The 25223-nt window shown below is 38.6% G+C and overlaps 1 protein-coding gene across 1 annotated transcript in view; it reads right to left on the reverse strand.

Annotated features, from left to right (window-relative positions):
• Window positions 1-25223, reverse strand: part of TMEM245 (transmembrane protein 245) — an 84696-nt gene that overhangs the window by 6410 nt on the left and 53063 nt on the right. The window contains exons 14-16 of the mRNA XM_039870660.1: window positions 11551-11651; window positions 10011-10185; window positions 7511-7705 (exon numbers count right to left, since the gene is read on the reverse strand). Coding sequence (XP_039726594.1) covers window positions 7511-7705; window positions 10011-10185; window positions 11551-11651 — 471 coding nt within the window. The remainder of the gene's footprint in view (window positions 1-7510; window positions 7706-10010; window positions 10186-11550; window positions 11652-25223) is intronic.

Genomic DNA, 25223 nt, shown 5'->3' on the forward strand with positions numbered 1-25223 from the left:
TACTACCCTAATTTGCTTACAATTTAAGCTTCATTATAATCCTATGTTTATGCCTAAAAGTTCAGGATTCTAATTATAACAGACAGTATTCTGAGTAAGCACATGTGTAGTAGGCAAAGAGTTTTATAACAGCCAGGTGTCAAATGACCTCACTTGCCAATCACCTAGGAATGCTTTTGGAACCACTCATCATGGTCCAAATATAGTAGACATTCCCACTTCTGGGTCCTCTTTCTGTGGTTCTTCTGTGGCCCCTTTGTGTTAGTTACAGCGCTGGGACCAGGTGCCTCCTTGGGGCATGCTTTGTCTTTCTCCATATGCCTTTTGGGGCATGCTTTGCCTAAAATATACTTTTAATAACTCTTTTCTAAATCTCAATGACCTGTGATTCTTCACTGTGTCAACTGAGGAAGAACCAAGGAAAATGCTAACCACACTTCTGCGCTGCCATTACCCGTCTCCCTTCCCTTGCCATTGGGGGGCACTGAACTCTGACAGGCCTGATGGTAACAGTTTACTATGTTCCATCTGTTTTTAACAACTTCAAGGTTATAGGGCAAAAGTCTTTTTATCAGAACTCTTGGTTTCACTAGCCAATTAATTCATCAAGTTTTCACTGAGCACTTTCCATGTGCAAAATACCACGCTAGGAATGGTAAAACAGTAGTAAACAAGTCGGACATATTTCCTACCTTCAGAAAGCTTACCAACTAGTGGGAAAGACAATTAAGCACACATTTACATAATAAGTATTAAGTCCCAATAGAAGTACAACATGTTATGGGGACACATAGAAGGGACATCTTACCTAGAGAGTTCCAGCGCTGCTTTTCAGAAGAAAAGTACTTTAAGTATAAACCATGATACTGGATTTAGCTAGAAAAGGGGTGGTATTCATTACAAGGTGGAAAACATGTACAAAGATGACAGTGACTTTAGGGAACTAAAAGAAGTTTGATATGGCTAAAAAATAAAACGCAAGGCAGACAGCAGAGAGAGATGACTCTGCAGAAGTAGAAAGAAAGAAGGCATGGAAAGTCTGATGGGCCAATTTATCTTGAAGTCCACGGGAAGCCACTGTGGAAATTTTAAGTATAGAGGGATATAATATTTATGCTTCAGAAACACCAGAGGCTGTGTAGAGGTAGAGAAAATAACTTTCCTCCTACCTTCTACTAAGTTCTTCTAGCTGGGCTAAGAATCAAATTAACTTGAGACAGATTAACAGGAGAAAATGTCCAAAATTTATACAGATGTGCATGTGGGGGTGTCATAGGAATATGAGACCAGAAAAGGCATTAGGCAATTGAGGTTTATGTGCCATTTTGGACAAAGGAAAAGGGGGGCGGGGATAGGGATCTGGAGTTTCAAAGGAAAAGTAGGCCATTCCCAGGTAGCTGAGAAAGAGTAAACAGGAGGTAAATTCTTGTTAGGCCACCCAGAAACAATGGGATACAGAAGGAAGTTCAACAAACAGGCTTTGCTAGATTTCTCCTGGTCTGCCACATTTAGTTTATATTATGATGCTAACGTAATTGTCCCTTTCCCTTAAATAAGCTTTTCTATCTGAATTCTTTTAGGAAAGTAAAGGGGAGAAGGTCAAAGGTTCTACCTGAGTCTTAAGTTTCTTAATAACTTGCTTAAAATCGCCATCCTGAAAGGCATATTTTGGGGTGGCAAAACCTTGGTTCTCCCTCAGCTGCACTTTGGAAAACAGACTAGAGGGAAGCAATACTAGGGACAAGGTCCAGTGACAAGGCTATTGAAGTGACCCCAGCACTGGGTCACACCGTTGAGAACAGGAATGAACAAATTAAGGAAATTTGTAAGCCACAGAGTCAAAGGAGAGGCAACAGTCAACTAAGGGTGAGTCCAATACAGCTCCCTTCCCAAGTCCAGTTTTCTCCTTTTTGCCCCCCTCATTACCCCAAACTAGGATCATGGAAGTTCACTCTAACTGGGAATCTTAAGGTTAATGTAAGCATCTGCAGGAGTGGCGATGTTTTTGGAGAACTTTTTTGTATCTCATTTTGCAAAGACAAAGAAATAATAACTTCTTGATCTATACAGTAGGATGTGTCAAGCCTTAGCTTAATTATCAAATAATTTCTTTTATAAAAAGACGCTCATATTTGATTGAACTCTGAGTATTAAATTATGAAAGATATTCACAGTTAGGTTAAGATAATGCTTCTAAAAACAGCAATGCGCTACTAATAACTCTTCCCTAGAGAAAGATAAAGCTGAGCTCCTACAGGACCACATTAGAGATGCCACTCTTGGTAGTGTCAAGGTGTGACAGAGGGCGAAGGAAAACTAACGCAGAGAATAGAATTTCTGGAGGAGTTCCTGGGATACCCTCCTAGTTCCTCCTCACAGGTTTTTCCGAGCTTTAATATTTAGAGATTGCAGCTACTTTGGGTAGGAATGAAATCAAGTCTGATTATTCTGTCCAAATATCAAGAAAGTACTCTAAACTGCATGACCACAGGAGATTTCTGTCCTGCCTCACACTTCTCAGTCCCAGTGTTAACAGAGAAAGTGACAGGTTCTGATTACTGAATCAGCCCCAAACTGTTGGGAGCCCAATGCTGTTCTGTGTCCATGACATTCGCAGCAGACAATATTGCATTTACACTATTGATAGTGAGAAGCAAGGCAAGGAGGTCCTCTCTCCTTCATCTTTCCTGAGGCAGATAGTTGTTCAACCTTCTGAAAGTAGATGGTAGTACATAGAAATCGACTTGCAAATGGGTCTTTTCAGCAGCCAGTGCCTGCATCAGCAATTAGAAGGTATGTCTGCATAATGAAATGCAACCATCCACCCTCTATTATCACACTGCAACTACCTAAGAGTTTCTAAAATAAGCCTAACCCTTCCATAGCTCATGGCTCCGTAGCAACTATTCCCTCACAGCCCATTGATTACTTCAACTGAGAACTGTGCACATTCCACATACAAAAACTCTGCTGACAGGTGCTGTGGATACATCAGTAACTAAAACTGACACCACCTCTTCAGTAACAGCAACCACAGTCAAGTGGGAAAAGACAAATATGCAACAAGAGTAAAAATGAAAACTGTACTACAGAGGAAAGCTACAAAGTGTTATCTGTAAGTGCATTATGAATGTAACCTAATTTTGGGGGTAGGGAAGGCTTCTCCCATGAACCTACACTTGAGTTGAGATCTAAAGAATGATTAGCAGGTAATTCAGCAAGGAAAGCTGAGGGGAGAGGAAGAGCCTGTCCAGATAGAGAAAGCAGCGGATAAAGGCCCAGAGTTTGAGTGGATCCTGGGGTCTCTGGGGCCCTGACAGAGAGCCAGTATGGCTGCAGCTCAGAGAGAGTGAGGGGAAAATGTTCCACGATTTGTGAGACAGGCACAGGTCAGATCATACAAGGCCTTGTTAGCCATGTCAAGGATTTTGATCTTCCTCCTAAAACCAGTGGGAGGCCACTTTTGGTAAGAACAGTACTATCAGATATGTCTGTATTTTGAAAAGAACACATCAGGTGCAGTACGGAGAACAGACCCAACGGAGGCTGAGAGACTTGTTACGAGACGAAGATGGTGGCCACAGCGGTCTAGGTGAAAAACCAGTACCTGGGCCCAGCTTATACTAGCAGGTGGCACTAGAGATAAAAAGGCAAGGACAGATTTGAGGGAAAACTGATAGGACTTGGTAAAGATGCTAAGTGAGGAAATGGTAAATAATAGGATGACTACACAGTGGCACATGTAAATAGAGGGTAACAGTTACTGATGTGAGAAACAGTAAAATGTTTTTTCGTATGGAAGGGATAAGGATGGTTAGTGAAGGAAAAAGAAAGATCTTCAATGGAAACACCAGCTCACCTGCTTTTTAGCTATATGACTATAGGTAAGTTAACCTCTCTACCCCTTGATTTCCACATCTATAAAACATAAAAAACAACTGTTTCTAATTCTTTATGAAAACACTGGACAGATTAAGTAAAATAACTCATGTAAAATTTTATCACAGAAATTGGCACACAGTTAAATCCCCATAAATGTCACTCATGGTTGTGTTTATTACGTGAGAGGTCATTCAGACTTTCCACTAAAGAGTGATGTATTGAACACCTATTTCCTTCAGGCCCTCTGAAATTAGAATACCAGTACAAGTATTTTTCAAAAGGCATATTATAGCTACATGGAAAAAAAAGAACATAAGAGGTAAGAGCAATAAACTTTTAGACAGTGAAAAGCAGATGAACAACTGCTTGTCCCAGCATACCCTAAAAAGATGAATTCTAAGCCAATAGTAGGTAAGGCCAAGAAACAATCTGATTTATTGAACAAAATCCCCCATGAGTCTCAGGAACTGGTGACATCAAGTAAATATGGAAGTAAGGTTGAAGGTGGAGCTAAACACAGGACTGCTTTAAAAGCAATAAGATGCCACCACTCCGATATCCGCACCCACCTCCGCCCAGCCAAACAACTGCCCTTATCATTGGCAGAAAATCAGAGGTTTCCCCCGCCTCTCTTGAGAAAGTAAAACAAGTCTCTGGGCTAGGGAACAACAGGCAGAGATGGTGGTGGGAGTACATACGGAGTACATACTGATGGTGGGTGATTATGAGAATGTTTTTATCTTGAATGCTATCGAGTCCCTTTCCCCTTCTTGGCTCCCAGAATCCTGGCAGCCAGGTCATCAACATCTAGGCAGATTAGAAGATCTTTCTCTAAGGAATTTATTTACTAGCCCCCAAGGGGAACCAAAAAGCACTGACACTGAGGGCTGCACAAGATAATGGTCCTGCCAGATTATATTTCAGTAACACTCATAATAACCCAACTACAGCCCCCAAGTATCTCTTAATATAAGTCAAGAGCCAAAAATATTTGATATCTGGTACCATGATTGTTGTGTTAATGTGGTAAAGGTGAAGGAATTTTACATATGTAATTAAGGGTCCCCAATCAGTTGACTTTTTTTAACCCAGAGTATGCTGGGTGGGCCAGCTTAATCAGGTGAGCCTTTAAAAAAGGGTCTTGGTAGAGCCAGAAGCCAGAAAAGTACCTGTCTGCTGGCCTTGAAGAAGCAAACGTCCATGTTATGAATAGCTTACGGAGAAGGGTAGCCTCTAGGAACTACAGCTTCAGTACTATAACTGCAAGGAAATGAATTCTGCCGTAACAGGCAAACTTGGAAGAGGACTCCAATCAGAAGATGAAACCCCAGCCTCAGAGCTGTCACCTTGACTGTAGCCTTATCAGATCCTAAGCAGAAGACCTAGATGAATTGTGCCTATATTCCTGACCCATGGAGACTTTAATATAATAAATGTATGTTGTTTTAAGCCACTGAGTTAGTGGTAATTTGTTGCGTATCATAAAAAACTAATACAGACCTGTATACTAAAAAAAGATAAGTTTTATATACATAAATAATACCTCAATAAACCAGCCTAAAAATGATTGCAGAAATGGAAACCTCTATGGGGTGTCAGAACATAAAGCAGGAGAAATCACCCAGAAAATGGGGCCAAAAAGACAGAAATAGAAGAACAGCAGAGGAAAGGTAAGACATGACTAGTGTGTGAAGGTCATCATCAAAATAAAAGAGGTTTCTGAAAAGGAGAGAAGGAAATCATTGATGAAATAATTCAAGAAAAATTTTAGAACTGCAGAACATGTTTCCAGTTTTAAAAGTCACAAAGGCACTTGATAAAAGTGCCAATCAGAGCAACAACAACAAAAATAGATACGACAACAAAAAAAGACCCTACAGGTTTTCACATAGTTAAATTATAAAGAATCAGAATGGCTTCAGACTTTTAACAACTGTGTAAACTAAAAGACCATGAAGAAATAAAATCCTAAAGGAAAAAAAATTTTTAAACACAGAATTTACTACCCAGACAAGCTATCAATTAAGTATGACTTCAGGGAAAGTCTCATCAGACATGCATCGTCCCCCAGCTTTACCTTCCATACATTGTTCCCCAAAAGTCTACAAGAGGATGTGCTCCACCAAAAAGAGGAAATAAATCAAGAAAGCAAATGATATAGGAAAGCATATGGGAAGTAAGGATTCCTACATAGGAGAGCTGAGGGATTCTCCAGAGAGACAGCTGTACAGCAGGCAAAAGGACAGCACCCTGCTGGAGCAGATCAGAACGCTGCAGGAGCGACTTCTTCAGGAAGATAAGGCTTGTAACATACCAGACGCAGTTGAGCATCCTGAGTGAGAGGAGATGTAAGCACCTGGTGCGAAGCTTGGGGCTGGACTAATTATAAGCACGCAGAACACAAAACAAACAAAAAACAGTATCTTTAAAACTCAAAGAAACGCAAAACGTTATACAGGTAAGGAAATACAGTCAGAACATATGAGAAGGCTCAAATATGAATGTAATTTTTGGTTATAATAATGTAAAAACTGAATGTTGATTTAACCAATATCACAGTTTAATAATATTGGGAGGTGAGTAGCAAAAGATAATTTTTCACTTTTCAAGTGGGAAGTAAATTGATAATGCCTACATGTGGGGGAAAAAATTAAGAAGTAACAAGTTATTTCGAGATACAAAGGTGAATATCAAATAAGGGTCGAAAAGTGGTTCCTCTTAGAAGGGAAAGAGAGGGGCAGGGAGAAGGAGAAGGACTGCAGAAAATTTTGACTCTCTAAACTATATACACACATAACGTTGAAGGAAAAAGATGATGGCTATATTGATCTTAACATTACTTTTTTCATCACCCCATACCGCCCAATTAACATTCTACTTTCCAAAGGGGACCAATGGAAAGAGGCCATTTGCCTCTAGAAGAATTCATATTTTCTTTTGTTTCATCTCTTAATATAAGTCAAGAGCCAAAAATATTTGATATCTGGTACCATGATTGTTGTGTTAATGTGGTAAAGGTGAAGGAATTTTACATATGTAATTAAGGTCCCCAATCAGTTGACTTTTTTAACCCAGAGTATGCTGGGTGGGCCAGGCTTAATCAGGTGAGCCTTTTTTTAGGCAAGGCAACCCTTGGTTGACCTCACAGATTGCAAGGAACTTGTCAGCTTACAATCTCTTATTTTTTATTTTTTATGCCTACAGTACCTGGTTTTCCTAGGTGGTCTCCCATCCAAATACTCTCCCCACCAGGCATGACCCTGCTTAGCTTCCGAGATAAGACAGGATTGGGCTTGTTCGAGGTGGCATGGCCATAGACTGGTTGTCCTATTTCTTGAATCTCCTTTAACCTAGTATACCATGTCCCCAAATGGTCTTAGCTATGTTCTTTCTTTTTATTCTTCCATGACATTAACAATTCTGACTCAGTTTAGTTTGTAAATGTTCCTGGTATATGAAACCCAAAAGCCAGCAAACAAATGATTTCTATTTACTTTGTGTCATCTATACTCCTTAGGAGAGCAGGAGTACTGAAATACCTGTATGCTGACAGACTATTCAGGTCAAAAATACAGAGGCAGGATAGGTCAATTTCACAGATGTTTACAATCATTCCGCTTTAACTCACCGCTGAGTCTGAGCAGGCCATGGGGTCTGGTTTGGTGTGGGCGCTGAATTTGTAGGACTTACTAGCATGGCACTATAGATATTGGAAGCAACCACAAGTATACAGAGAAGAATGGGCCCGATGATTGCTCCTTCCAGGCCTAAGTAGTATGCTCCGCCAGCCACGGCCAAGCCTGTCAAGTAAGGATGGCCACCTCTGGAATGAAGAGTACATATATTAGCTCATGACTTTTAACATAAACCTTGGAGCAAAAATAAAATACATTCTCAAACACAGTGTTCATTCTCTAATACACCAGGCTTTTGACTACATTATCAATTTTCTTTAGATGATCTCAATGGGGACAACTGAACACTGTAATAACATTGAGATGCATGCAAGAATTTTTCTTGTCTATATAACACATCTGACATTTGCTTTTATAGGCCCAGCAACTGAAGGAGTGAAGTCAGTAATGTTAACAGAGACCTGCAAGCATAACGCAGCTGCCTGAAATGGGTATAATGTTGGCTCAGGACTGGTTATATCAGTCACCTGTCAGGTTTACCTCCATCAAGGATAATTAAGTAGGCACAATTTGGTATGTAATTATGCTTTTTTTAAAGATGATAAAAATAGAATAGCAACACTGTTACCCATAGGATAGATTTCTAGCAATCTTATAAAACAAAGTTTTAATACAGATAGTGATACAAGGCCTCATGAGGGAAATATCTGTCACAAAGCCTAATATTTTTTATTTCCCAGGAGAGTCATAATTGCCCTTCAGCTTATCATAGTATCACTTATGTAACCAGAATGAAATAAGATAGATCATAGCAACACAGCACACGGATGATAATAAATGACCACTGACGTGAGAGAGACTAGGAAATAAGTTCTGTTTGTTTCTAGTTTTTAAACACAGATAACTAGAACCATTTAGTGCGAGGTGAATAACTACATACCCTGAAAGGATGCCCCGTATTATATGACAGCTCAATAAGTAACATTTAAGGTGAGCCAGTCTTCAAGAAATCAATACATTATATTCATAATTTGTCTTTGTCACTTCAAAAAAGGATTTAGGGCAGAATTTTAAGTATACTACGTGAGTAAGCTTTTTTCCTAAACAATACATTTAAGGGAAATTTCTATCAAAAATGCTTAAATCTCAAAAAAGAAAGTGTGAGAGCTTATAGACATTTATTAAAAAATAAAAAGTTATTAAAAAATAAAACTTATGCAAAATCTTTCATTTCCTAATGACACTAGTTAAAAAGGTATTATCTTATTAAGATGAAAATCATGTATAAATCTTAAATTCTAGGTAGTAACCTTAATATAAATTTATAGTAAAATTTAGTGAAATGAAAATACTTAACTATAAATTAGTTAGCTAATCTTACTATTTAAATTTCAACTGTTAAGCACTAATTAATCACACTCTGATGTTCTCCTTTAATCTTTAATCTTCTCATAAAGTTTTAAGCATAAAAGTTCCCACTAAGCTTGCTTATGGAGTTACTTGTTTCTTTTCGCTCTGGAATTTGCAGGCTTCAGAGTTAGTTCTACATCATTTGTTTTCTACCTCAACTTCCTAGAGAAACAACAAGTTGACATACAATTTGTCTCTACATGATTTCAAACTGAAGGGCACTTTTCTATAAACTTGGACCTTGTCTACAGTTATTGTGATGATGAGTTTTACTTAAAGAAAATTTAATATATTACCTATTATGACAGTTTCAGTAGGCCACATGCTGAATTTGAGTAGCTGATTAAAATTCAACATTTGGTCACATCCCAGATTCTAATAAGCAATGTGAATCTGAATACATAAATAAATGAGAATTGGCCTGATTTGCTTAATGCAAATTGCAAAGAAATATCAAAACCTACAAAAATACAGATATTATATAGCCAAAATTTGGCTTCTGCCTTATACTTAATCTGTATTCATCAAAGAATCATACTATATAATATCTTAAAAGAACTCTGCTTGTCAGACATTAACTTGATGAGATTTCACTTCACATGGAAATTGCCAGACATGCAACCTAACGTTTTCCTCCAAAAGCAAAGAGTTCTGAAAATAATCACTAATTTGTTACTTTACTTAAAATATTTTATATACCTCTAGTAATATTCTTCCCTAAGTTAAATGTCACTAAATCAGAAGATCATTCACAATTTTGTTTTAACCCAGGGTCTCATATATTATAAATAATACTTACATAACAGCAAAATACCTTGCTGTTATGTAAGTTTAAATAATATAAACAATATTATTTATATTAAGCTTTGATTATATCAGTTGTATTGTTTAAATAATATAAACAATATTATTTATATTAAGCTTTGATTATATCAGTGGGATCGCAGGCTACTTCACTAAAAAAATTCTACTACCTATCCTTTCTCTCATCTCTAAAAAAAAAGAAAAACATCCTTAAAAAAGGTCACAGAAATCCATGGATATGATTCACTAGCAACTTCAGAAGTTCTGTGAAATACTTACCCTGATATATCAGAATAGATAGCAGTATCTACAAAATATGTTGGCAACAGATGAAAAATCAACAGTAGAATGGCTTTGCATCCTAAGCCTTGGGTAAGCCATAGGTCTAGAACTGCAGGTATTGCTGCCCAATATGTCCCCAGAAATGGCACTGCTCCAAGGATCGCTGCTAAAGCTAGTAAAAGATTAAAATAAGAAAAACTACTGAACATCGTCATCAAAAACAATAATGAAACAGTAGAACCTAAGCACAAGTGCCTGCCTCCTACTTAAAAATTTCCAACAAATGAGTTCAACAAATACCAATTCGAATTTTTGGGGAATGATATGCCCTTGTTTAACTGACTTTGCTAGTTAAGTGAACTTGATATTGAAAATCTTTCTAAAGTGACTACTTCATGAATCTTTTTTTTAGCAACAAAATTTTAGCGTCCTGCAGTTGTTACTCTAAATCAAGGGTTAGTTAATATATAGTCCTATAATGTAACCATAGAACATTGGTCATAATTTGCACTGAGTCCAAAGCCAAATCAGAAATTAGTCTCTTTATGTCAGATATGAGTATATATTCTATACCTGCTTTCTAATAAAAAATTAAATGTAATTAAAAAATGAAAAACAAAACTCCCGCCAGTTGAAGGACCTTATTTCCAGCTTGTCCCCTTCCAGACCGTTATGTTAAAACACTTAGAGTCAAGCAGATGTGGATTCCAGTTCTGGTCTTAACCATTAACCAGGTATGTGACCTTGGAAAACTCTGGTTTCTCGTCTATACAACAAGGACATCACCTATCCTGCCTGCCTCAGAGGGCTGTCATAAAACAACCACCTCCGTGTGCTCCCATGGTGCTTGCATGTCAGAGGGTGGCTTTGTGGAACACAAGGTAGCAAAGAACCTGAATGAACCTGGGAATGTAAAAATGGATGGGGGCACCTACGAAAGAGGAAATAAATGGTGGTAGAGGTAAATGTGGGAGGCAGATATATTTAGGAAGACAATCAGCCACAGAAATAAAGGAAGAAAAAAAAGGACGAAGAGGAGCAGAGATAACATGTAGGAAAAGGAAAAGATGGTCATCAAACCATCCTGGTGCTTACAGAATGCAGGTATTATCACAACAGATCTCAAGAGGTGTGCAGACAGCTTGTGGGCCCTCAGAAGCATTCACCTTGACACGCCACCTCCCCACTCCCCGCCCAAAGTAAACTTCGTGGGACAAAGCTATTTGACCAACTCATTGCTCCTGCCAAACGGTTCGATTCAAACATTTATCAAGTGCCAGTTATGTGCTAGGTGTTGTGCTAAGTGCTAGACATTCATTCATTTAACAAATACTTATGCAGTGTTTTCTATATGCTGGATATTGTTCTAGCTACTGAGGATATAGCAATAAGTAAACATTACAAATCACATTTCTGCTTTTAATCTGAACTAGATCGGATCTCAAATTTTAAACTTAGGGAAGATGACATTTCCCAATGCACGTAACATGGCTTAACTTTCTTTTGAGGACAGTGGAAGTTATGACACAGTTGTTACCTGATGGTATGAAGACAATATTGATGCCAAATATAGTATGAGTCAGCCAGGTGTACAATCCATAGAAGCCAGCCATTTTGAGGGAAGCATCAAACACCCCTCTAGAATGCCCAAAGATAAAAGAGAAAGTTAATAAACATAGGATCATACTGTGATTCAGAAATAGCAATATTTGTAGGTTTCTGGCTACTTTATTACAAATCTCAAAATAGCTTTGATTTTTCCAATGCCTAAGAATGCTATTTTTGTTTTGTTTCAAAGAAACATAAAGACTTTATTTTAAAATCCAGAAATATGTTTAAACCGTTCTCTAAATTTCTCTCTGATGAAAAAATAACTAAAATAAAACACCTTAAAATCCACTATTCAGTGAAATAGTCAACTTTTCATTTCTAAAGGAGACCCTTCCCTGCCAAAATAGATGGAAAGAAAATTAAGTGTGAGTACCACATTTCTGGGGGTATAGTTAAATTCTAAGACACCTAGGCTCCTCCCCTTTGGGAAGAGCAAGTAAGGGATAACATGACTTGTACTTGGTCAGTCTTTCTTCTCTTGTTAACGAAATTTTCCCACATTTCTTCTAATATGTAACCAAGCCTACAAAGTAACTTCAACAAATGCTAATTATCAAAGAATACAGGTCATTGAGAGACACACATACTTGGTGATTAACAGGAATAAAGTATATGAAAATCTGCAATCTCAGGCACTTCATTTATGCTTTTCAATTGGAAAATTATTAAGGTAGTACTTTGTAAGGAGGAGAAATAAGGAACCGCTCAGATAGAGCACAAGGCAGGAAATCTTACGTTATCCCAAGGGATCACAAAATTACAAAAACCAGGATCCTGCAGGGCTCAGGAGAGGCACGCTCATATACTCATATACTCACGAGAGAAGGAAAAGCTGCCCATAATTGAAAAAGCAGAGGCTGTAGCAGCAAAGGTAACATTGTACACACAAAAAGAAACATCAAGCTTTTCTAAAGCATCCCAAAAGGTGTACTGTTATAAGCACAGTCAAGCTCTGGAACTTAGGGATTTACTCATTTAGTAAGTTCTGAGACATGAATTTGGTGAGAATGGTTCCTCAAATTGTGAAACTCTCTTTGTCAACCTGACCAGCAACTTTTACTCATGAATGTCTTAAAGGTTCCATGTGACAGATTAAAGTGGTATCAAAAAGACTGAAAGGAAGGGAGATAGCCAACAGAAAACGTAAGAGATCTGACTTGTAACTGAATAGAGGGGGCAGAGGAAAAGGAAAATGGCAGAGGTTTGGGTTTTAAACCTGAAAAGAATGGCAGGGTCTCAAAGACACAGGGAAGCCCAGAACGGGAGAGGACATGGAAGAGAAGGGAATACATTTGTTTGGGCAATGGTTAGGAAAAAGGATGATGAAAATGCCCTAAGGTACCTGGAAGTAAGAGACAAGGCTTAACAGAAAACTTGTGACAAGAGATCTGAGATGCTCCAGAGTGGATTAATCATAGGAAAGGATAAGATATCTCAAGGAGCAAGCCTAGAGAAAAAGAGGCAATGTGCTGTGTTCTCATAAGGGACCTGAGGACAAAGATACACCAGCCAAAAAGATAATTAATCATTTTTGTAGTAGGAATCAATGGAATGTAGTATTCCCAGAAACCAAGGATAAAGAAGCTTTTGAGAAAGAGGGAATAATGAGATCAAGTATCACAGATTAATGAGAATAAAGTCTAAGAAAAAAAGTACAGAATTTGACTAGAACCAAGGAAGTCAATGAGAAAAAGATATAGATGTGGTACTTTCATCAATTTTATGTTATTTAAAAATTTTTTAAGCCAAAAATAAGTTGACGTCATAGGTGCAACTGAATCAGCTGTCTGGATGGCAAGAAAGCAAAGCTCGATCCAGAGGGATCACTTGTAGAAAACAGCACGCAGTCAGTCTCCTTTCTTCTCTCTCTGAGAATTTTAATTGTAATATTCTCACTAAGGCAACATTCAAGTAATTTTGTGGACCCAAATGCATTATATGCTGTTTGCAGTTCCTAAACATATTTATGTAACCCAATGAGGGAGGAAATGACAATACATTCCCCTCTATCTTATTATCTGGTACACAAGCTTTATAAATCAGCAGAGAAAAATCCTCTAAGGATTTATTGAGACTTTTTCAACTCCCTCAAATTCCTAGCCATTTTTTCTCTTTTTTTCCTCTATTAGCTTTACTAAGCTATAATTTATAAACAATAAAACTCACCAACTTTAATTCAGTAAATTCTGACAAATGTATACAGCTGCATAACCACCACTACAAGATATACAGCATTCCATCACCCCAAAAAGTCCCCTCATGCCCTTTTATCTTCCTTTTATTATTTATTTTAATTAGTTTCAAGTATACAGGACATTGGTTAGACATTATATAATTTGTACAATGGTCCCCTCAATTGCTCCCTCCCTCCCGACTCTCCACATAGACAATGTATTCGTTCTAATTGCATTCCCTATGCCGTACTCCCCACCCCCGTGTCCAATCCATCAACTACTAAATTGTACTCCTTTAATCGTTCACCCCATTCTCAGTCCCCCAAACTCCTCTGTCCATCACCAAATTGCCCACTATATTTGTGAGTCTGTTTTTGATTAGTTTGTTCTTTTTATTCCTTTGATTCTGCATATAAGTGAAATCACATAGTGCTTATCTTTCTCTGTCTGACTTAAATACCTTCTAGGTCCATCAAAGCAGTATGTTTTTCCATCCCCTTCTAGTCTGTGTCTTCTAATCTGAAGTGAGTCTCTTATAGGCAACATGCAGGGGTCTTGTTTTCCTTTCCATTCATCCATTCTTTGAGTTGGAACACTTCTTTTCCATTTGAGGTACTTATTGATAGGAATGTAATACTGGCTTGGTGGTGATAAATTCCTTCAGTTTATTTTTGTCTGGAAAGCTCCTTATCTGTCCATCAACTCTAAACGATAGATTTGCTGAATAAATTATTCTTGGTTGTAGATCCTGGGTCTTCATTCTGTTGAATACTTTTTTCCAAGCCCTTCTGTCCTGCATAATTTCTTTTGAGAAATTAGCTGCCAGTCTTATAGGTTTTCCCTAATAAATAACTGTTTTTCTCTTGCTTTTAGTATTCTTTCTTTGTATTTAACCTTTGGCATTTTAATTATGATGTGTCTTGGTGTGGGCCTCTTTGGATCCCTGATTTTTAGAATTCTCTGAGCTTCCTGGGGTTTTATGTCTATTTCCTTCACCAGGTTAGGGAAGTTTTCCATCATTATTTCTTCAAACAGCTGTTCGACATCTTGATTTTCTTCAGTTATGCCAATCATGAATATTTGGACCCTTAATAGTGTCTCATGTGCTCCTTAAATTATTTTTATAGCCTTGGCCTCTTTTTCCTTGCCATTCTGATTGAGTGTCCTTGGCTTTCCCATCCTCTAGATACGGCATTTGATCCTTTTCTTTATTCATTCTGTTTATTCCTTTGTTTATTCCATTTAATATACTTCTTATCTCAGATAATGTGTTCTTCATTTCTGACTGGTTCCCTTTTATAATTTCCATTTCCATTTTTATGTTTTTATCTCTTTGCTGAAGTTCTCACTGAATTTAACCAAAAGTTCATTGAGCATCTTTATAACCAGTGTTTTGAACTCTGCATCTGTTAGATTACTTGACTCTATTATTTTGGGATCTCTGCTCTGTTCTCTCATATGGTTGTTTCTTTGTCTTCCCATTTTGGCTGCCTTTCTGTGTCTGTTTCTATATACTAAGCAAAGCTCCTACGTCTCCCGATCTTATCAGTGTGGATTTGTGAAGTAGGTGTCCAGTGGCACAGTCCTGAGGGGAGTTCAGCTGCAGGTCAAACTTGGCCCAAGTCTCTACCCCTCCCGGACCATCTGTTAAGATTCAGCAAGCAATCCACAGATGCTGTGCTTATAGTTGCCTCAAACGGCCACATCAGAAACCAAGGCCAATGTCTCCAGAGTAAATCTAGGCGCTGCTCAGCAAGGAGTACCTGACTCATTGAGGATAAACCTGGATGTGGTTTGGGTGGGGCCGTGAGATGTGGAAGGCGGGGTTTCAGGGAAATCTCTGGGTGAAAGGACCTCTGTTATCCAGTCTGAAGACCTAAGGGCTATGGTGGCACTCTGTGTGCACATTGGGAGGGAGAAGGGCTCAACACGGAACAATGGATACTGCAAGCACTTCTATACAGAGCAAGTGTGACCTCGGTCTTCACTCTGACAATGTCTCCCTGTAAGTCCCTGGTGCCACCTGTGCGCAGCCGAATAGGCACTGATGCTCAGAGTGAGCAGGTCCGTCACCACGAAAATCTGCTCGTGGACGCAGCCCCTTTAAGAGGCATCTGCTGCTGCCTCAGCCTCTGTCTCAGCCGCTTAGGACCTGGCAGCCCCGTGTCCTCGCCCTTTCCTACCTTCTGCCATTGCAAGGTGCTTTCTTGGATTTCTCCCTAGTTGTATGGCTTGTTCATCAAGATCCCAGGTGATTTTTCCTTGCTGCTGCTCCTTGTTTCCAACACAACTTTGATTTGGTCGCCAGACGTATAAACAGAGCCTCTATAATCTACCCATTTTGGTTGCTATAGTCCCCTCATGCCCTTTTTTATAGTAAATCCCTCCCTTTCAGAGTGGTCTCTGAAAGCCACTAGTTATGCTTTCTGACACTACAGTTTTGCCTCTTCTAGAATTTCATATTAACAGAATCATACATCACTTACCTTTTTCATTAATTGTTAATAAAATATATGTAACGTGAAACTTACCCTTTAACTGTTTTTAAGTGTACATTTCAGTAATGTCAAGTACATTCCCACGGTCATCATGTAGCTTTTTGTGTTTGGTTTCTTTTACCTAGTACCATGCTTCTGAAATTCATCTATATTGCTGTTTGCTCCTTTTGCGTTGGTGGGTGGTGCAGTATTCCATTATATGGATACACCATGACTTGTTTATCTATTCACCAGGTGGTGGGCATTCGGGCTGTGTCCAGTTTAGGGCAACTATGAATAATAATGCTATGAACATTTAAGCACCAGTCTTTGTGGAACATATACTTTCATTGCTCTTCGGTAAATATCTTGGAGTGGAGATGCTGGATCTCATGGTATTAGTTTAACTTTTTAAGAAATAGTAGCAATTGTTTTGATCTCTCAATTCGAAGAAAATCTATAGTCCATGGACATGCAGCCAGAAGTCACTGCCTGCTACATCACACCATATCTCCTAAAAGCATAAAGCTAAACTTTACGCTTCTAGTATTAAGTGAGTAGATACTGGCAGAAAGAGCAGTTCAGCTCATGAAAAGCTAAATGACAACGTATCTGAAATCCCTGACACAGTGCTCAATAGGTGCTCAATAAACAACAGTATTACTGGTGTCATTGTTATCAGAGTCCTTGCAATCTGTATATTTGAGCAGCACTAAGATTTTGATGAAAACTCTAGAAGTTTGTACCTCAAGAGCTTAGTGTGTCTGAATTGAGATGGCAAAGAGTAGGCTGAAAATGACCCCATAATAATGTCAACATCCTAATGCCCAGAACCTATGAATATATTACCTTACGTGGCAAAAAGGACTTTGCAGATATGATTTAAATCAATAATCTTGAGATAAGGAGATTATCCTGGATTACTGTGTAGGCCCAATTTAATCATAAGAGTCATTATAAAGAGGGATGCTGTTCTGATATTAGGTAGTGGTGATGGCTGCAGAAATTGTGACTGTATTAAAAACCACTGAATTGTACACTTTAAGGTGGTGAATTTTATGTATGTGAATTTTATCTCAATAAAAATTTTATAAAAAGAGGAAGGCAGGAGAGTCAGAGTCAGGGAAGGAGACATGAGGACAGAGCAGAGGTCTTAAAGGTAGAGGAAGGGGCCACAAGCCAAGGAATGCAGGCAGCCTCTGGACGCCGGAGAAGGCAAGGAAATGATTCTCCCCGAAAGCCTTCGGAAAGAATGCAGCCCTGATACCTTGATTGTACGACTTCTGATCTCCATAACTACAAGATAAAAAAATCTGTCTTGTTTAAGCCACTAAATTTGTGGTAATTTGTTACAGCGGCAATAAGAAAACTATTACAACCCACTATGTGCCAAGTGCTGTTATGTGCTTTGTATGTGTTATTTCATTGATTCTCTGTTGGGTCCCCTTATCTATGCAAAAAAGAGATAGATTCCTGGTCAGAAATCAGATAAATCTGTTAAACCAGAAGTACAGTTTGATTTTTTAAAAAAGAAAAACAAAAGACCAAAAAAAGCTCAAAATGAGGGCAAGCAGTTACAAGAAGAAAGCTCTTCTGGAAACTGCTGGATCCATGTACTAGGTCATTTTGGTGTCCTAACTCCAAATCAAAGCACCCAGTTCACTAAAGGCCAAGATGGTGGGTGAAAATTCATTTTTAGTATTCAGATTTCTATTAAATATTACTAAGTTTTTCTCATGCAGGTCAATTGGTACTTAACGGTCCTCAAAGCCAAGAGACCACCCAACAGCAGCCCCAACAGCTGCATCACAGCCTGAATCTGGTGCCAGCCAGGACCTTGATTTGATGATGGCTATCCTGGCTGACACTTCCAGAAGGGAACTGGGACTCAGTATACCCATCTTGAGAGAAATGCGATCCTATTCATCCTATTAGAGTGACGTTTTCTGAAAAACAGAAGTAGATCACGGGGGTTAGGGGCAGAGGAACAGAACAGCAAAGTCAGAGGAGACAAGCCATGTGTGGTACTCACAGGTGTGCGCCCATGACCTGCTGACGCAACGGGATGCAGAACTCCTGTGTCCCACTCTGGCCTTCCCTGAGTTGGGTGCCTGGACTGGGAAGTAGTACGACAGAGTGATCTAGTGAACTACAGAGCCACCAATGCCCCGTGGGTTATTCCTGCCTTTTCACCTGAAATAACTCAGGCCTTCATTCTAAGCGTTCTTTCTTTTTTCTCTTATCTGAATTGCATTCCCCATCCAACGAATTTACTTGAGTTCTGACCAGAGGTCTCTTTTCTGGATAAATGAGGGGACCTACAGGGAATCAGTAAAATTACATACGCAAAACATGTAACACAGAGCTTAACACATACTGAGTAGTCAGCAAATGTTAGGGTCAAGGACGGACTGAATGGAGGGATAAGACTGGAGGCCAAGGACCCAGTACTTAGGAGACAACGAAGAGAGAGAACAATAGTGTGAACTACAGGAGTAGCAGTGAGGAAGAAAACAAGAGGAGGAGGAGGTAAATGAATGAGAAATGTTCAGGAGAATAGCACATGGATTCAGCAGAGAGGACAGGGAACGAGAGCCATGAGAGCGACAGCAGTTCTGGCACTGCAGCCAACCGCTTTGGAATTCCAGTTCAGTCACATATTGGTGGCACGACTTTGAAAACCATGAAACTTCTCTGAGCCGCACTTTCCCTGACTGTAAAATAGAAATAATAGCATTCACCTCATAGTGTTCTGAAGATTAAAAATGCAATTAAAGTGCTAAGTTTAGTGCCTGGTACAAAATAAGCACTCAATTAAGTTGGTGCTATCACAGAATTACGTCATTATTACCAATGAGCATTATAACAATAAGGCTAAGAATATGGCACATAGCTTCTTTTTTCACCTTTAAGGTTTTAGAGTATACCTATCTTTGCTTTGTGCTGAAGAGGTGCAGGGTATGGCAATGATGAGAATTCAAGTAATATACCACAGAGTTTTGGATTAGTCATTTTAAATTGTAAGGTACTGATCAGGCTATCTGAGCAATAACCCCAAAAAACTGAGTATATCATCATTCATCTTTCGAGAATCTAAAATTCAAAGCTTACTAGGAATAATTTACTCTCAAATAAAACTTTCTGAGGCATAAAACTAATGACACGCACAATACAGTTCGAATGGGTTACCAGAAATCATTAGTTCAACCAATGCAATATTCTTACAATCATACCAATGAAAGATCATTCTCTCATTTCATTCACTCATTGATATTGACCCATTAATCAACACTTTTTAGATACTCAGATTCAAGGAGCCTTTTCTCATCTTGCCATCACAGACAGACATTATAATACTCTTCATCAAATCCCTTGCAAAAATCACCATAGCTATGACTTGTGCCATTTTTCTAAGAGTGGTTACGTATGACTTGTGCTAGGTGAATGCATGGTGCCATCGGGCATTACCCTTCTCTTTTATAACTCCTCACAACCATGTGATCAAGCACCTACTGTAGAAATTTACAGAAAACCTCTATCACCTTCACCAGTCTAATCCGCATGTAACATACAGTGTTCCTCCACTCTCGACCTCAATCCTCTCTTCTGAAGAGAAGAATATTCACCCATGCTCAGACTTCTGGGACCTCTCTTTTCAGTGATTCTCAAAGATTACTGACAGCTATTCTCTAACTACATCTCCAGGCTTTTCCAGCACTCAGCAATTGAAGAGAATCAAATTCAAAAGACTCTGGGGGCTCTTCCTCCAAACCTCTCTTTTCGTTGCTCAGCCGCACTGACCCAGCAGGTCTAATTTAGCTTGATGGAAGAGACTGACACTAGCCACTGAGCTGGACGCTCCCCCTTTCTACAACGCCATGTCCTCACTCAGAGACCTTCCACTGTTAAACCATCCTACGGATGTTCCTGGGCCCCACATCACGTGCAGACTGCTCCAGGGCAGGGTCCCCTCTACCGGAAGATGGACCATGGGTGCAACCAATCCAGTTAGGCACACGTCTCAGTGAATAAAAGTTCCAAGTTTGTACACAAACAGATTTTTGTCTATTCCTAAGCTTTTCTCTAATAATTGGGATTGTATATTTATATCATTTTGCAGTAAAGGTGTGTGTCCACGCCTCATTTACACAACTATGTCTCTAATTCAGCACCAGGGGCCTGAACTGATTTTAAACGGTTAGTCAGGCTTTTAATTCTTTTTACCCAGCTCTCCTCATTCTTTATAAACTCTAAGCTGAAACTGTTACTCTTTCACAGGATTCCTAATACTCACTTCAGTTATCAGCCTTCTCTCATTTCTGACCAAAAGATAGCTCTTGTTAATTTTCTAAACTGAGTGAGCAAAAACTAGCCAGACAACTCAGGATTTGATCAGATGACCTGCTTTTAAAGGAACGAGATCTGAAACAAGAAGCGAGGTGAGGAAAATGATAGCCTGTATACGCTCCTGCCATTAGTCACTCCATGCTCCTCAGAGTACACAGGACCCTAGACAGCAAACAAGTAGGAAGCATGTGTCTAAGAAGTAAAAAAGAAAGAAAGAAGGAAAGAAAGAAAGAAAAGGAGAGTAAAAAGTCCAAAATAAAATTCTTCCTACTACTAACATTTCCTTACACTGGTTCTGCCCTCTTTTCTTTCTAAAGGTCAAATAGAAAGACTATCCGACTATCAATCCCCCAGGAAACAACAGCTATGTTACTTATCAGTATTCAACCTGCCTTAGAATACACTGTGCCTCAAATAGGTGAGCTCCTGAAGGAGGCAGCCAGCTTCCAGAGACACAGCCTATGGCAGTGCCCCCTTACCCGTGTGGCGTATGTCCCAAGACCCCCACTGGATGCCTGAAACCACGGAGAGTACCGAACTCTATATATACTATGCTTTTTCCTATATGTGCCTACCTTTTCACTTAAAGGAAGCACTTTACAACTTCTCTTTGGCAGCATCACTACTCCTGCACTTTGGGGCCATTATTAAGTAAAATAAGGGTTACTTGAACACAAGCACTATAATACCCCAACAGTTGATCTAATAACCAATAAGGCTACTAAGCAACTAATGGCAGGAGTTTATACAGCATGGATATGCTAGACAAAGAGATGTTTCACATCCTGGGTGGGAAGAAGCGAGATAGCACGAAATTTCATCATTACTACACAGAATGACACACAATTTAAAACTTATGAATTGTTTATGTCTAGAATTTTTCATTTAATATTTCTGGACCCCGGTTTACCATAAGTAACTGAAACCACAGAAAGCAAAACTGAGGGTGACTACTGTATAAAGTGACCAATCAGGAGAAGTATATTCCCCAGCTCCCTTGATTACTACCTAACCTCTCTCTTGAGAAATTACATCTCCTTCCCTCTCCTGGCTGGTCTGTCCCAGAGACCCGGCTCCACGGTAAAATGTACTGGTGGACACTGGATTTCCCAGTCCAGGGGGAACAGGAGTGCTGTCGAAGCAGACCTACAGGGCTGCTGCGGGGCACCAGGAGGAGCCGCTAACGTGGAAGCCTTCTGTCCCCACTGGAGACAGGGAGTCACACACACAAGTGTACGACAGTGGCATCACATTACATCACCTACTGACAGACCCTGGCAGTAGTAATAGTAATTCAATATTTTTATCTCATTAACACATGGGTTTGTGTCTTTCACAAGGTCTAGTCATCATAGATGCTTACTCTAATGCTAACTAAAAAATTAACAAGGGGTTGATTCAATTATATAGGCAAACACCAAACATTTGTATCTCAACACCAGTTCCATTATAAGCCTATTAAAATGAATTTAGCAGTTTTTAAAGAAATACAGTGAGAAATAAAATGTAAGACAAAGTTTTTAAGGTCATTTTCCTTGGAAACTTAAAGAAATAAAAGTTTAAGTTTATCAGACTGATCTTTAATCAAGCAGGTTAAATAGGCATTATATTTACCAACTTGGTTATTATTTAAGAACTCTAGCTTATTTAATTTTCCCAACTATGGAAAAGAGATTCTGTCTCTCTATTCCAGTGTTAGGAGAAATAGCTCTTCAAATAAATGAAATTTTATTTTCTAACATCTTTAAACTCTTCCTTACATATTTTAATTTAAACAAAGATTGTTTAGAATCTTAATTCCATGAGAATTTCTTTCCAATGAATGTTAATGCGCTCAAAGTCAAAAATGGGAACACTGACTTACTAAATTATTGACGCTGACTTTTTTTAACCAAAATACTTTTAATTCTCCAAAACTAGGGGGTAGAGGTGGGAACCATGTTCACTTTTTAACAAAAATCTCACAGTACATACATCTTCCCATCTAATTCATCAAGACTCCCACCCACCAGCACTGAAAAGCTATGATTCCACAAGCAAGAGCCATACCCGTGTGCATGCACTCATGTGAAAATATCACACACACTAAATTGCACTGAGGCCGTGACAACATGCAACTTAGTAATGTGCAATATCTCCACCAGAGCAAGCAGAATGGGAGCATCAGGAAAGAAGGGTGTGATGCAAACATTCAGGACACAACATGCTCTAAGGGGAGGAAAATGGTTTAGGGAAAAAGGATGCATGCCACTAACTCAAAAATTCACGAAGTGAAAACACAATCACAAATATATTCAATTTAGAATACTTATTCAGAATTGTGAATAACAAAGTTTAAAAATTCAATGAGACCGAGATTATAAAGTAGCCACATATTTCAAAAGGCAAAGCTTAAAGAACAAAGACATTTTCACTGTCTGGTCATGCACTTAACTCCCAATTTCAATTCCACTTTTAACTTATTAATGGACCATAAGAGTTTAATGATCAGCTTAACTGTAACATTGATAATGACTAATGATTTATGCTTATAAAATCTGGTATCACTGATAATTTGCAGACTGAACTCCATTCTCAGGACATAGTATTTTCATAATCATCTGTATAATATTTCTCCTCTTAAAGTATTTCTCCATGAAGAAACATATCCCATCTTGAACCCAACCCGTCAGAATGAAAAGTCTGACAAGCACTCTGAGAACTGGAACTCACTGTTCTCTTACACATATATGAGAAGGTTCTTCAGAGGCATCTACGTAAAAACCTGTATATTCTGATTTAAGTCTTGAAGTTGATCCAGTAAATAAACACACCCAAGGCATTCAGACTGCTAAAAATCATCCTGAATTACAACCTTTAATTCATACAACTTGATATAGCTGTGGTAAGAAAAATGGCCCAGGCTATAACAAGTTCTCTAGTCTACCATATTTTTCAGACTCACAAAGATCTATGTTTTGAGAACCACTAGGATTATGGTTCTGGTACTGAGGATTGTTAAAAAAAAAAAATTTTCTGTATTAAAAATGAGATGGTAAAATGAATAGGTTTTGTCCCATTATACTTTGGAACCAAGACACGGGCTACTGTTAGAGTGCATAATTAGTGTATGCAAATCCAAAAGGATAAGGCAAATTAATCTGTAGAAAGACAAATATTTCCTCATATCTCTGTAGATGACCACACTCTTTCAGGTCAAACCAATCTCAAATTTCCTCCTAAGCCACAGACCGGAATTTTTAGCTGTCAGCTTCAGGTGTCCACCTGAACAGTTGTAACAAAACCATGCATTTATGATCTCCCCCACTCAGTTCCTCTTGCAAGAAGGTATCGTGGCATACCGCAAAAATAGTGCTTTTGATTGGCTGGACCTAGAAGCAAATCACAGCTCTGCTTACCAGTTCCAAGCAACTGTGACAGTGAAGAATCAAGTTTAAAACAAAGGACAACTTAGTTTTCATACGAAATATGCCATGAAAAAAAGGTGATGCAAGACAGACATTCAGAAGATGGTCAGTAAGTGGTTCACACTAAGAAAGCAGAACAAGAGAAAATTCAAGAACAGTAATTTGAAGATAAAAAAGCTTTTGTGAGAATTCTTATTCTCACAGTGCTAATAAAGATATATCTACTTTAGGAAAATAAAGTATCTTTCTTGACGTTTTTTTTAATGGACAAGCTAGGGATTTTTCTGTAAAGCTTGACTTAAGTCACACTGTCTACAAGATTCTGGCAGGCTTTGAGATGGTTGATTCAATAGCTTTAGTCTATTGCAAAGGGAGGTTATTTTTCCTCTTTGATAGAGCATTTGCATAACTTTTTTGAGTTAGATCAATGTCACTTTAGATAAACTAACATTAATCTATTCCTGGAGTTTTCATCATTTCATTTACTCAATAAAGATGACAACCAACAGTCACATAGGCTTACAAGGAATGCTAAAGCCAGTAAGTTCTTCTTGAAGAACAGCCTCATCCTGAAAACTGTTACATTAGATAATACACTCCCAAACTTGGAATCTTTACATGATGGCCCCACATGGATACTCGAGAGTACCATAGGGGAAATAAACGTTTTTTTTGTTTAATCCCACTCGATGTCCAATCAAAGAAGCAAGATACAGATAAAGGCTTTACCTAAGCTTTGCTAGTAGGAAAAAGGGAAAAAATCTACCAAAGTTTCTAGAGAGAATATATTTATGAGAATTCTTTCTATTTGAATATAATAGAGGGTTTCCCAAAGTTCAAAGGGGTATCCTCACCAGCTGGTGCATAAATACAGTGAAAAAATAAGCCAAGAGCATTCAGACAAGATTATCAGGTCAAACCAAAATTTATGCAGAAGACTAGTTCCAAGTAATAGTATTTTTTACAAGTAAGTAGAAACATAAATGCCAGCCGAAAAGTCACTATTCAAGAGAAGTTTACAACCACCTTGCTAAGAACTTATTAGAAAAAGGAGCCCTCATAATGGATAATATGAGGATTTGAGTTGTTATTCATAAAAGTAAAAATGTAGTAAAGTGTTAATAATGAGTTCAGAGCAATGAAGGACAAGGCCTGGGCATCCAAAGGCTTCTACCTATGTGAAATGATGAAGAG

This window comes from Pteropus medius, unplaced genomic scaffold, assembly GCF_902729225.1.
Source record: "Pteropus medius unplaced genomic scaffold, Ma_sr-lr_union100, whole genome shotgun sequence".
Classification (NCBI taxonomy): Eukaryota; Metazoa; Chordata; class Mammalia; order Chiroptera; family Pteropodidae; genus Pteropus; species Pteropus medius.